The sequence below is a fragment of the Solanum lycopersicum genome, chromosome 5 (genome assembly GCF_036512215.1).
Source record: "Solanum lycopersicum chromosome 5, SLM_r2.1".
NCBI classification, from domain to species: domain Eukaryota; kingdom Viridiplantae; phylum Streptophyta; class Magnoliopsida; order Solanales; family Solanaceae; genus Solanum; species Solanum lycopersicum.
Genome location: NC_090804.1, coordinates 66,131,729 through 66,147,011, shown reverse-complemented (window position 1 = coordinate 66,147,011; position 15,283 = coordinate 66,131,729). Strand labels below are relative to the sequence as shown.

At 27.9% G+C, this 15,283-nt stretch overlaps 2 protein-coding genes across 2 annotated transcripts; one reads left to right on the top strand and one right to left on the bottom strand.

Moving 5' to 3' along the window:
* The first annotated feature begins 219 nt into the window (after positions 1 to 219).
* LOC101256185 (BAHD acyltransferase DCR) lies at positions 220 to 1,785 on the top strand. The gene has a single exon (XM_004239888.5). The coding sequence runs from the start codon at positions 264 to 266 to the stop codon at positions 1,647 to 1,649; it is 1,386 nt and encodes a 461-aa protein (XP_004239936.1). The 5' UTR covers positions 220 to 263; the 3' UTR covers positions 1,650 to 1,785.
* A 4,187-nt stretch (positions 1,786 to 5,972) lies between these two features.
* LOC101256490 (BAHD acyltransferase DCR-like) lies at positions 5,973 to 7,574 on the bottom strand. The gene has a single exon (XM_004239889.5). It carries the CDS (start codon positions 7,438 to 7,440, stop codon positions 6,067 to 6,069), a length of 1,374 nt encoding a protein of 457 aa, XP_004239937.1. The 5' UTR covers positions 7,441 to 7,574; the 3' UTR covers positions 5,973 to 6,066.
* Between the last annotated feature and the right edge of the window lie 7,709 nt (positions 7,575 to 15,283).

Here is a 15,283-nt window from a genome sequence, read left to right as displayed (position 1 = left end):
AAATGATATCATATACATATAAAAAATTTGAATCCACTTTCACGTTGGACACGGGCCAGCTAAGTCATTTTTTAAGTGCAGTCCCCCAAAATAAAAATGAGGTCAACTTCTGCCCATGTTTCAAACTTAGCAACAAAGAGAAAAGACAAGTAAGCACTACCACAAATGCATGAATCAAAACTCTTATATAAACCCCATCATATTACTTATTCTCACTTCATCCTCAGCAGCCTAACTAGTAACAAAAACTAACAAAACTAACAATGCCTTCTGCTGCTGCTGCTACTCATGTTACTTTACTCTCCAAATCCACCATTTCTCCGTCGGAAAAATCGTCACTACCCGATCTGAAACTCTCCGTTTCCGATCTTCCTATGCTCTCTGTTCACTACATTCAGAAAGGTTGTTTATTCACTCATCCGCCTTTTCCTATATCTCAACTCATTTCCCTTCTTAAAATCAATCTATCTCATACTCTCACTCGCTTCCCTCCACTCGCCGGGCGATTTGTCACAGATTCAGATGGCTACGTATACATTAACTGCAACGACGATGGTGTTGATTTTGTTCATGCTACAGCTACACACATTTGTATTCGGGATGTGATAGGTTCTATTGATGTTCCTCATTGTGTTAACGAGTTTTTTCCTTTAGACCGAACCGTTAGCTATCGAGGGCATTTTATCCCTCTTCTAGCTGTACAAGTGACGGAATTAGCTGACGGCGTATTTATTGGATGCGCCGTCAATCATTCCGTCACTGACGGGACATCGTTTTGGAATTTCTTCAATACATTTGCTGAGGTGAGTAGAGGTGTGAAAAGGATTGTAAGGCAGCCTGATTTTACACGTGATTCTGTTTTGATTTCGAGTTCTATACTGAAACTACCGGCTGATGGACCGAAAGTTACTTTCGACGGTGATGCTCCGTTGAGGGAGAGGATTTTTAGTTTTAGCTGGGAATCAATTCAGAGACTCAAAGCGAAGACGAACAATCAGAAATTGAATTTCGATGCAGAAATCAACATTGTTAAATCGATGGAAAAACAGAGCAACGATCACCTGAAAATCAAAACGGAATCGGCTGAGATTTCATCATTTCAATCGCTTTGCGCATTGCTGTGGCGTGCAGTAACACGTGCGAGGAAATTTCCATCTTCGAAAATGACGACATTCAGAATGGCGGTAAATTGCCGTCACCGTCTCCAGCCGAAGCTAAATCCGTTATACTTCGGCAACGCAATTCAGAGCATTCCGACTTACGTATCAGCAGGGGACGTATTATCGCACGATCTACGCTGGTGCGCTGAGCAATTGAACAAAAACGTAAAGGCACACGACGATGTTATGGTGAGGAAGTTCGTAGGGGATTGGGAAAAGGATCCACGGTGTTTTCCGTTGGGAAATTTCGACGGAGCTATGCTAACCATGGGGAGTTCGCCGAGATTTCCAATGTACGAGAATGATTTCGGGTGGGGAAGGCCGGTTGCTGTTCGGAGTGGACGAGCGAATAAATTTGACGGGAAGATATCGGCGTTTCCGGGGAGAAAAGGAGGAGGAAGTGTGGATTTGGAGATGATTTTGTCACCGGAAACAATGGAAGGCCTTGAGTCAGACACAGAATTCATGCAGTATGTTACTGGATTTTAAGAATTTGTTAACACAATTCAATCAGCAATATATGAAAAAGAACAGTCTTTTTTATACGATTGAATAAATCATTTTTCTATATGTAATAAATCTCTCTTAACAAATTATATTCAGAAAATAAATTCATTTTGAGCAATACGCAAAGCGATTGAAATGATGAAATCTCAGTCATGGTTGTTATGAGATAGACTGAGCTTGAGAAGTGAAAGGTGTCTGAGATAACATTTTTGAATGTAGTGAACAGAGTGCATAGAGAGTTTTACACAAGTAAGAGATAGATTTTTTCCAAAGGGTATCAAATGTGTCTGTTAGATAGAAATCGAACATATTAAAATGAATTGAAATAGAAATTGAATTGAGTTCTGCTTCAATAAAGTTTACTTTGATCTCAAATGTACTTAGAAATGGACTGGGTCTTGAAACCACTTAATCTCTTATTTGTAAGCTCAAAATGTGCTTAGAAATGGACCGGGTCTTGAAACCACTTAATCTCTTATTTGTATAGATTACATCTATTTTTATTTTCCTTTGATCGAAAAAATATTCGTTTTTACATTACAGTGACTATATATATATATATATATATATATATATATAAAAGAGTGGTACAAGAAGAACATGAATAAAAAGAGATTAAGGTTTGTTTGATTGTCAAATTTGTATCCAATAGAATAGTTTTTTCTTTTGGTCTCCCACCTGGTATTCGAAGCTCATATTGGAGCTTCGACTTAATTTGAATAGCTCTCTGTAGGGTCTATTCGGAGTGACGCTCCCTACAGAATTTCTCTATGCCCAGAGCTCAAATCTGAGACATCTGGTTAAGGATGAAAGACTCTCAACAGTGCACCACAATCCATGTCCATACAGTAAAATAGTTATACACATAGATACTTATGTTCTAATATTAACACAAGTTGAACTCGTGATTTGTGAATACAAGTATAGTAATCTATCGAATTTAAAATGTTAATTAGGCAACACAAGTGTAATTGGATATAATACTACTATATTTTTATACATGAATTAACACCAAACCTCAAATATTATAGGAAAAACTTAACCAAAAAGCAATTGACGTATATTGGCTTTTTCATTTTTTTATACATGCAAATACTTGCACATTTTGTTATCTACACGTTCTATTATTTTTCATTTTTTATTGTTTCTGAGTTGTCAAATGTGTCCCGTCTTTTGTTTAACAAGAATTTATTCATATGTTATACTATATTGGTGTATTCATTTTTTGTTCAATAACATTGTATTTATTTTTCAAATTACCGTGGTCATTTGATAAATTATTATACTTTATCTTGTATAATATATTCATACATCAAGTTTTTACAAGTACATGTATCCTTGATATATTAATACTTTAAATTTTATAAATAAATATACCAATTTGAATCTGTACAAAATAATTAATTTTTCTTATATAATTTGTTGTAATTAATTAAAACTGTATTAACATATAAATAAAAAAAATAAAAAACATATACAATAATACAGTTAGAAAAAGACATAAATCGTAGTCATTTTTTAAAAAATATAGTACTTATAGCTATTGCCCTTTAATATCGTGAAAATATAGTCATTTTTGTAAGTTGCTCATATTTAAAATAGGTGAATGAATAAAGCGTTTTTTTCTTCTTTTAGAAAAGTCATACTCCCTCCGTCCGGTTTTGTTTGTTATGGTTTCTATTTTTAGAGTCAAACTATAAAAATTTTGACTAACATTTTTAAGATGTATTTTTTCATCATATTAACATGGAAAAAAATGTAATTTATAGTAATTTTCACATAGTTTTAGAATATCTAATTTTTTTATTTAAATATCGAATTAATGTGATCTAATTTACCTTTGAAAATTAGTCAAATTAACTTTCGATAAACGCAACATGACAAACAATTCTGGACGGAGAGAATAACTTTTAAATTATTTCATCAAAAGACACTCAAATCAAAAAAATTAATACCCATTCATCTCAATTTATATGACAATTTTTATTTTTTAAGAGTCAAACAATTTAAATTTGTCTAAGAATACACATAAAATCTATAAATTTTTTGATATTAAATCTATATACGTAAAAAGTACAATAAAACACAATAACTAACTATCCAAAATATTTATACAAAAAATTACAACAGAAAATAAATTTATTTAAAACTTTAAATCTAAAAAATATTACATAAATTAAAATCGAAAGAAGAAAATACTTATATTAAACTATTTTTTCTATAAATGGAAGGGACAATGAGACATGTCCCTGATCCAAGGAGTGGTGGAATTCTAATTTTAGTAATAATAATCAATGAGTGCCTACTTTTAATATTCTTTATGTTGGCTGACATTTTCTTTAAGGCCTACAAATTCAATTACTTCGTCAGTTTATTATTATTCGTTATAATTATTACTGTTAGAGTTAAATTTCTTCCTTTCATTTTAATTGTCGTTTTTATCTAAAGAAATTATTTTTTTGTTTCTTTTAAAATTCAGTATAAATAGATGACAATTATACTTACTATATCCTAAATCATAATTGCTAAGTTTATAATCCAATGCCTTTTATCATTTAATTAATTTCTTAATCCATTGTATATACTATATAGATATAGATACTAGATATTAAAAGCACAAAATGACATCTTAAACCTGTGTTGTCATCATCAAGACACAGTTCATATTGATACTAGTTATTTTTTAAATTTTTGAATAGAATATTTATCTTGGCTCTCTTTACTTATCCAAAAGAATAAAAGAAAATTATAAAAAAAATATTTACTCATTAATTTTATGAAAACTTGTATATGTAAAAACTATACATTTTATACATATTTATAAATTATCTAGCCTTCAAAGTTCTATACATAATCTTGTAAAACAGACAAAGGTTGAAATAATCTGTTTTTGATTGATTTGATTCAGATTATGGATTTAAAAAATCTAAGTATAATTAATTTAATTTGATATTTGAAAAACACGAATTACACACAAGTTGAGCACATGTTACACCTCTACCACTTTGTTTGGATCATTGTTACTCATTGTTTCATAATGTATTGTATTGTACTATATTGTATGGTAGATACAATGTTTGGTTAGATTGTATTGTTTGTTATTATTTAGTAACAATTAAATTAAGGTAATGGATAAAATAGTATTTTAAAATATTATGTAAAGATATAATTGGAAAAGAAATAAAGTAACAATGGGAACACACCATTGTTAGGTAACAACGAAATTTAACAATACAGTACAATTCATTTTAAGTAACAATCAAAACAAACATGATAGATATAGTAATCATACAATACAATGAATAACAATGATCCAAACATATTTGTTCAAGCGCATGAATCTGAGTTCCATGAATCACTCATTCATTTCCTATATAAAGCCCTACTCTTTCTTACTTTCACTCCTTATTTCAAAGTAATAACAAAAACACTACAATTGAGTTATTTTTGGTCTTCCGGTGAAATATTCTTAATGACAATGTTATAAAACACGTTTAAATTATGAAAAAATTCCGTGATTTCTCAATATTTTCGAACAAATGCATGAACCTAAGTTCATGAATCTCCTATATAAAGCCCTCCTCTTCCTTACTTTTACTTCATTCTCAGCTTATTTCAATTAATAACAACACTACAACTTTCGGTCTTCAAATCTAATACTTTTTCGATCTGATAAATCATCTATTACTCATCTAAAACTCTCCGTTTACGATTTTCCTATGCTCTCTGTTCGCTAAATTCAGAAAGGTTATGTCCAATTCCATTGCCAACGCAATTCAGAGAACTCTGATTTATGCATTAGCAGAAGACGTTTTGTTTCACTATTTGCATTGGTGCGCAGAGCAATTGAACAAACACGTGAAGGTGTAAGAAGATGTTGTGGTTATAAAGTTGGTAGAGGACTGGGAAAAGGATCCACGTTGGAAAATTTTGACGGAGTTGTGCTAACAATGTGTAGCTTACCGAGGTTGCCAATGTACGAGACTGAAATCATTCTCGTACATTGGAAACCTTAGGGAGCTTCCCATTGTTAGCGTAGCTCCGTAAGAGTAAAACACCGTGGATCTTTTTTCCAATCCTCTACGAACTTCCTCACCATAACATCGTGATGCTTCTTCACGTTTTTGTTCAATTGCTCCCCGCATCAATAAGCAAGAGATGACGGAGCTATGCGGGTGAATGATATGAGAAAAGCTTGAGAAGTGAAATGAGTTGGACTGAGTCAAATTCGAAAAGACGGTTCAGTATAACTATGGATATTAACTATTTTGTTTATAATTACACAATGATAATAGTTTTTAACAATTTAATAAAAGGTTAAACTCAATTACATTAATCACAACAGAATACACATTGAGTAAAATCACAAAAAAGCAAAAAAGCTACGTTAAAGAAAAGTTCAATAGCCATTAACAAACTGCATGAATTCCGGATCAGACTCCAGGGCATCCATTGTTTCCGGTGACAAAATCACCTCCAAATCCACACTTCCTCCTCCTTCTCTCCCCGGAAACGCTGATATCTTCCCGTCAAATTTATTAGCCCGTCCACTCCGAACAGCAACTGGCCTTCCCCATCCGAAATCATTTTCATACATTGGAAACCTTGGAGAGCTTCCCATTGTTAGCATAGCTCCGTCGAAATTTCCCAACGGGAAACACCGCGGATCCTTTTCCCAATCCCCTACGAACTTCCTCACCATAAAATCATCGTGTGCCTTCACGTTTTTGTTCAATTGCTCAGCGCACCAGCGTAGATCGTGAGATAATACGTCCCCTGCTGATACGTAAGTCGGAATGCTCTGAATTGCGTTGCCGAAGTACAACGGATTTAGCTTCGGCTGGAGACGGTGACGGCAATTTACCGCCATTCTGAATGTCGTCATTTTCGAAGATGGGAATTTCCTTGCACGTGTTACTGCACGCCACAGCAATGCGCAAAGCGATTGAAATGATGAAATCTCAGCCGATTCTGTTTTGATTTTCAGGTGATCGTTGCTCTGTTTTGCAATCAATTCAACAATGTTAATTTCTCCGTCGAAATTCAATTTCTGATTATTCGTCTTCGCTTTCAGTCTCTGAATTGATTCTCTGCTAAAACTAAAAATCCTCTCCCTCAACGGAGCATCGCCGGCGAAAGTAACCTTCGGTCCATCAGCCGGTAGTTTCAGTACAGAATTCGTAATCAAAACAGAATCACGTGTAAAATCAGGCTGCCTTACAATCCTTTTCACACCTCTACTCACCTCCGCAAATGTATTGAAGAAATTCCAAAACGAAGTCCCGTCAGTGACGGAATGATTGACGGCGCATCCAATGAATACGCCGTCAGCTAATTCCGTCACTTGTACAGCTAGAAGAGGGATAAAATGCCCTCGATAGCTAACCGTTCTGTCCAAAGGAAAAAACTCTTTAACACAATGAGGAACATCAATAGAACCTATCACATCGCGAATACAAATGTGTGTAGCTGTAGCATGAACAAAATCAACACCATCGTCGTTGCAGTTGATGTATACGTAGCCATCTGAATCTGTGACAAATCGTCCCGCGAGTGGAGGGAAGTCAGTGAGAGTATGAGATAGATTGATTTTAAGAAGAGAAATGAGTTGAGGTATCGGAAAAGGTGGACGAGTGAATAAACAACCTTTCTGAATGTAGTGAACAGAGAGCATAGGAAGATCGGAAACGGAGAGTTTCAGATAATTGGGAGATGATTTTTCCGATGGGAAAATGGTGCATTTGGACACTAAGTTCACAGTTGCGGAAGGCATTGCGGGATAATTTGATTTAGTGAGTGAGGAATGAAAGTGAGAGTACTAATAAAGGGGTTTTTATATTAGGATTTGGGTTCATGCATATTGCTGAGATTATGGAGATATATTTCTTTGATTTTTTATTTTTTTGTTTGGCTGTCTTAATTCTTTCTAATTTCCATAAAGATATACTCTGTCTTTAAACAATTTGATATACCAGGGGGAGTTGACCCAAATTGTCTATTTTTCATAATTAATTATTTGAATTAAGGGACTTGCTGGTTAAATCATATAATTGATTGGCACGTGACCAACTATAAACCACAATTTTCATAATGGTGTAAAGACATAATGAATCAAAAAAATCATAAATCAAGTTATAAAACATACTTCAAACCCAAAATAGAAAAAATTTATTCCATCAAATTTATATTAAGTCAATATAATTTTTATTATTACGTGATTTAATAAAGTAAAATATATTATACATTCATACACATAATATATATATATTAGCTTTGTGTAAACACCGGCATATAAATTTTTAGGGTTTATTATCTGGAAGTTATAGTTCAAAGGCAATTTACCTATGGAACAATTTTCTTCTTAATCTTAATTTATAGTACATAATATGTTTTTTAGTCTGTTCAGAAAAATGATATATTTTCATATTTGAAAAATAATTTAATTTAAAATAATTTTTTTATTTTTAATTAAATAATTTTTAGTCACGATCAAGAGTATTTTAGACATTAAATTACAAAAAAATTATGTTAAATTAAATAATGCTACGTAAATTGAGATAGGGCGAGTAATAATTTAGAAGGATATTGATTCACTTTCTCTATTTGTTACTGGATTGTCACGCAATTATATATATGGTGAAATCTTTCTAGAATCATAGTAATGAAGAAATCGAAGTTCTTCACCCAGAAAATCTGGGATGTGTAGCTCATGATATATTGTAAGAAATTTTTTATAAATAAAATTGGTTTAAAAAATTAAAATTAATAATATATATAAATTAAATTAAATAATTATTTTAATATATTAAACCAGTAAAAACAAACAGATGGAAAAATAGTTATTTATAATAATACTAGTTGATCAATAACTAGTTACTACCAAGTACTAACTAGCAATAGGTGTGGCATGCCACATTATACAAACCAATAGAACTAAGTTGACGACCTTAAAAATCTATTACGAAATATTTCCTCCATTCATAATTATTTATCGTGTTAAGGTCATGCGAATCTCTAAAAAAAATTAATATAGGGTGTAATTTGACTAACAAAACCCTACTATATCAAAAATATTAAAAGTCTACATAACTTTTTAATTGAACTACACCATCATTAAGGGCAAATTTTTTTAAAAAAAGTGACTAATTATTTATTGATTATTTAAATTGACAATTAATCTTAAACATCTATATTTAATATAACTGTCAAACAATTGTTGATGGAAGGAATGCTATACATTTCTATAATATAAAATGCTTCACATTATTTTCTCTTTTTTTGAGAAAAAAAAATATGTTTTAATGATCTAAGGTTTATTTCTTGACATAACGTTCGTATCAACTTTAAGTATTATTCAAAATTGGAGTACGTAGGATGGTATATGTATCAAAGTTTGTTTTAAATTCATTTATGTTGTTGATTAAATGGTCTGAAGCAATGAAAGTACCTACTTAAACACTTTTTTATGTTGCGAAAAAGATTTAGTAAATTAGAATAATTTTTTGTATGAAAATAATTAGTTTAGATTTTAAAATAATATTAATAATAATAAGTAAAAAGTTATCATGATTGTCTCAAATTGTTTCAATAGTGTTTACTAACAAAGCGAAAGTGAAAATAATACGGACGAACAAAGCGAAAGTGAAAATAATGAGGACGAACAAAGCGGTGAAAAAATCTTTCATATTTTTGATAATACAAATAAAAATCTTAAACTAATTAGACTTGTAATTAATTTAGAATCCTAGCATATAATACTTCTTTTATTTTATTTAAATATTAATAAAATATAACTATATTAAGATAAATAAGTAATTCTATAAATAAGCTAACAAATATAATTTTCTTGTGGTAGCTAATATTTATTATAAAATTTAGGAGTAATTTGACAGTGTTAAAAAGAAGACATGTGTCTTAGACCCCTAAATTTAAGAGATCTTATTTTTTAGAATAATAGGTTATAACTTATTTTTTTTTAACAAATATTCAATATTATTTATAGAAAAAGTAAGCATTTCATGAAAATTGAAGAGATTAATAGTAAAAGTTTGACATATTTGAAATAATATATCTAATAAAAAATAATTTAAAATAAAAATAATTATATTATCGAATGAAAACTAAAAGAAATAGATTACATGAAAATTATTTACAAATAATTATAAGCTTATGTCTCTCTATGACAATTTTATAACAACACGTTCTTTATAAGCTCTATAAATTATAACAACTATCTTAACAAATAACTATTTTTATTGAAATGAAATCTCTAAGATTACCAATAATAAATCTAGAGATTTTGATCAAATATTTTGATATATTAATATACCATTTAGGATAACAAAATATATATATATATATACATATATATATATATACACCATTCGTTATAAAAAGTATATATGAAATGACGTTCTGATAAATCTATAAAATTTATATTTCATATTTTAAAATTTACATTTTACTCTATACCGCATAAAATATTTCGTTCTATGCTGTCTAAAACGTCTCGTCTCATGTCGTCTTTTTAAATACAGGAAGAGACAATGCAATGAGCCATGTCTTGATAGTTAATCCCAATAATAATTATGTTAATTATGAGTGCCGACTTTTAACTTTCTGTATTTTAGCTGTCATTCTTCTAATTATACCTAAAACAAGAAATTAAATATTTCTAAATATCCAAACTGTCACCAGATCAACTAATTATTAATTAATTTAGTTAATTAATCCCACAGTACTTATATAAAGACTTGTGTTTTAGATTACCCACTGAAAAAAGTCGGTTCATCAATGCCCTAAATAATCATTAAAGCCGTCATTTTAGATTAGTCGGTGGACAAGATTATTTTTTAATACAAGTGTAAAATACTATATGAAATCACATTTTTATAAGTATTTATTAAGAGCTATTATCGAAAGCGAATTTTGAATTAACAATAAAATTATTCATTTTGTGATATATAAGGATGATGAAATCGAGCCGCAAAATCAACTTAATTATGATATTCAGTTATGTTTGTGTCAGATAGGTTATTTACGTTATATTACTTAGTTCGTTTTTTATTTTCTAACGCATATGTGAGCGTTAAAACTATACCTTTTCTAATTTTCATTACTATAATACTCTAAATAAATAGTGTTAATATTTTTTGTTTTATTTATTTGTCTTAATTTCATTTTTTTAGTTTATTTTAGAAAATCTCATTTTTTTCTTTAATATTTTTTAAGAGGAAAAAAAATTGTCGGGAAAATTTAAACAGAATTTGATCAAAATAGTAAAATAACGTACTTCACACTAATTTTTTCTTAACATTATTACCCTTTTAACTTTAACATTTTTTAATTAAAAAATAAAAAAAATCATATTATTTCAAAATAAACAGATATTATATACTTTTGAATTTCTGTCCAAATTCTGGTCATTTAGTATTGCTCTTTTTAGAATTTAACTTTTCAAATATTTAAAATTATAAGATTTAAAGACATTTTTATATATCTTATTTCAACGTAGCTTTAACTTATAATTAAAAGATTTAAAAATATTCTTTTAAAATTAGAAGAAAAAAAAATGGAAATTGAGGGAATATGTATTTTGTTGCTCAAATTAATATTAGTTTGACTTTTCGAGGTTCACTTGATAGTTAGTATCTTGATTAATTAACAAAAAAAAATTAATCAAGTTGACATAGTACTTAGACTATTTCCCAGCTTTCACGTGAATGACAGTTCAATAGCAACAATGAAGAATTTAATTACTATTAATTAATTAATTAATTAATTAATTAAGTCACGCTTTGGGTTAAGTTCCTTGATTAATCACCCAATAGTACTGCATCTGTTGAGCACTATGTATATATAGTTCCTCTCTTCCAAAATAAATATTATTTTAATTTATTAAAAAATAATAATTTATCAAGTTATATTTTTTAGATGACTATATTTACGAGAAATCCTTCTATTTCATCGTCGTTTTGAAAGAGTATATAAAAATAATGTTAAATAGAATGTATTAGTAATGTTACATTAGCGATACATGTATTAATGATACACAAATTATTTTTATGCATTGTTTGGTTTGATGCTTTAAAAAAAGTATGCACTGTATTAAAAAAGACTATTTATCGTGAAAAAAGATGTAAAAAAAAAAGTATTGGGAAGAGTCGCTTCTGTAACTGGTCATTAAGATTTAAAATCATTGTTTATTGTTAATACCTCAAAATTCATGATATTAGCAATACACAATATAGTGTATTACTAAAAAGACTATCAAGTAAGGTATGCATTTCTTTTAATATACTCTACTAAACGACCTTTAGCGATATTAATAGCTCTTTGTAAATAAAATTTTAACTTTTTTGTTAATATGTATATTTTTACTGCAATGATTATGCATTCTAGTTCATTAAAAACTGTGAATTTAGTTTTTTTTTTTTAAAAAAAAAAAAGTCTTTGCAATCAATTAATATGGACTAAAAAAAATCAAAGTATTTAAAATATATTATTAATGTACACATAAGGATGTCAAAGGTGTATATAGACTTTTATTTAATATGTACAATGTATCATCTGGATTCATTCATCTTGTGAATTCCTTTCAACATACTATATGACTTCCACTATAATTAAAATGAATTCGTTTTAAATATAAAACAAAGTTCTGACCAAAAAATATACAATAAAATAACTTTATATATAATACATAAAAAGTATCAAAGTTCTCTTTTGTATTGGATTAGTCACTTGCCATATAGATAGCAAGTGTCATGTATTCAATATAGGTGGCAACAAAAATGCCACTAGTCACTTCAATATCGATGGCTTTACGCCATTGACGTATCTAGAGGAGGTTTCGTGGATTTACGTGAATTTATACTTTTTCTTTATACTATATAAAATAGTGTTTTTTATAAAAAGGTATTTTTTATTTTTTTATAATTATCTCTAATTATTTATCTATTTTAATAAATTAAGAAAGGACAAATTTTTCTTACCTACTATATTCTCAATAGAATGATTATTTATTTTGAAAAATATAGAAAATTTTCACCCACTATAATAATTAATAGGGATAAAATGACAAATTTACAACGTCATCAATTATTTTCTTAATATATATGTGACTTCAAAAATTGACAAGTAATTAAGAGCAGATGGAGTGTTTAAATATGGAGGTGTAAATCTATGTTAAAAGTAATATATAATAATATGATAATGATAGGATGTATATTTTTAGAAAAGATAGAAATTTCAATTTTATATATACTTTTTAGTAACAACTTTCCAAGTGGTTATCGATAAAAATTATAGCGTCTCGATCAATTTTTTTTTACTTTTTTGCTTTAATATTTCAAAATTTTGAAGTGAGCTATAATATTAAAATTTCCTTAAAAAATTAGCAGCAATTTTCTTTTTATATTGAATTTATATAATTCAATGGTTCAACATTAAAAACTTAAAAGTTAAACCAATTAAATTTATATTTTAGATACATTTTTTTTTTAATATTACACATATCCTTCTGAAATCCTGGGTAAGCCTTCTGCTTCATAAGTTTTTTTTTTAATTGTTTTAATATATTTATCTGATTGAATTTAACATAACGTAATAATACTTTAAAAATAAAAAAATTATTTGATTTTTTAAAAAAATACTATATTCAATAATGATCGGATCATTTGAATGACACATTCATTTTGTAATTCAAATATGTCACGAGAAAATTTTAGAAATAATCTTATGGTCTCAAATATATCGTATAAAATATGTAGTTTTTATGTAATTTATGAGCAAAAATAATCTTTACTTTATCTGCTTTTATTAATTTTAAAATAAATAAACAACCTTCTCAGATAATACTGAGAAGTTATATTGCTCCATTCTAGGGTACCTATTTAATTTCAAAAAGTGTTAAAATTTGACTAAATAGATAAAATTCTTTTTTCATTTTTTTTTCCAAAGCCCTATACGCCATGTTAGGCCCAAATGTTACTTAGGAAAAGCCCAAAAAAATTGGGCTGTCAATTGCCCTGCGTAAGGGTGTGTATTATTTAGATTAAATAGAAAAATAATAGATAAATAAAATTATAGCGAAATGTAACGTAGTAATTTTAACAATAAATAAAAAGATACAGTGTTTTACTCATAAAACATGTTTTATGCCTTCTATTCTTTGCTTTTCTATTTAGCTATATGAGATGCATTTTTTCAAGTTTTTAATGACATAATGTTTTTTAAAAGATAATTTTTTTTTTTTGATATAATAAAGATGTAAATGAAATAAATAGATATATCTTAACAATAACAAATAAAATTAGAATGAAGGGGTAATGTAGTAATTTCAATAATAAATAAGAAGCCGTAAGATTTTACTCATAAATCGCATTCGTTGAATGTGTTTTATGCATTATATTCTCAGCTCTTATATTTAGGTACCTGAGAAATGTTTTTTAAATTTTTAACGACATGAAATTTTTTTTTAAAAATTTAATATTTATCAATTCTTGATATTATAAAAGTAATAAATAAATATATTTTTAAAGTAGTGGACAAATAAAATTAAATGAAAGGGGTAATTTCAACAAAAAATAAGAAGACACAAAAATTGTATATGCCTTATATTCTCTACTTTCTATTTAGGTATCTGAGAAGCGTTCTTTTCACGTTTTCAATGACATGACGTTTCTAAAGGAAGAAATATTTATATTTTCTTGATTTTTAAAATATATAAATGAAATAAATAAATATACTTTAAAATATTGGACAAATAAAATTAGTAATGTAGTAAATTCAAAAATAAATAAGAAGACACAAATTGTACTCATAATCCGCATTCGTTTATGCCTTATATTTTCAACTCTTCTATTTAAATATCTGAGAAGCGTTTTTTTCAAGTTTTCAACAACATTACATTATTTTAAAAGATAAGATATTTATCTTTTTTTTATTTTATAAAAGTAATAAATAAAAAATAAATAAATATATTTTTAAAATAGTGGACAAATAAAATTAAACGTAAGTGGTAATATAGTAATTTTAACAATAAATAAGAAAATAGAGAATTTTACTCATAAAGTGTGTTTGTTGAAGACGTTTTATGTCTTATATTATCTACTCTTCTATTTAGGTATTTGAGAAGCGTTCTTTCACGTTTTCAACGACATGACCTTTTTAAAAATATAAAATATTTATATATTTTCCTGATACATAAAAGATATAAATGAAAATAAATATATATATTTTAAAAATAATGGACAAATAAAATTTAAGTGAATGAGTAATATAGTAATTATTATTGTACTCATAATTCGCATTCGTTTAATGCATTTTATGTCTTATATTCTCAGCTATTCTATTTAGGTATCTGAGAAGCGTTTTTTCAAGCTTTCAACGACATGAAATTTTTTAGAAGATAAAATATTTATCGTTTCTTGATATTATAAAAGTAATAAATAAAATAAATATATTTTTAAAAAATAGTGGATGAATAAAATTAAACAGAATGGGTAATATAGTAATTTCAATAATAAATAAGAAGACACAAAATTTTTACTCATAAAACGCATTTGCTGAACGAGTTTTATGTCTTGTATTCTTTGTTCTTCTATTAAAACGTA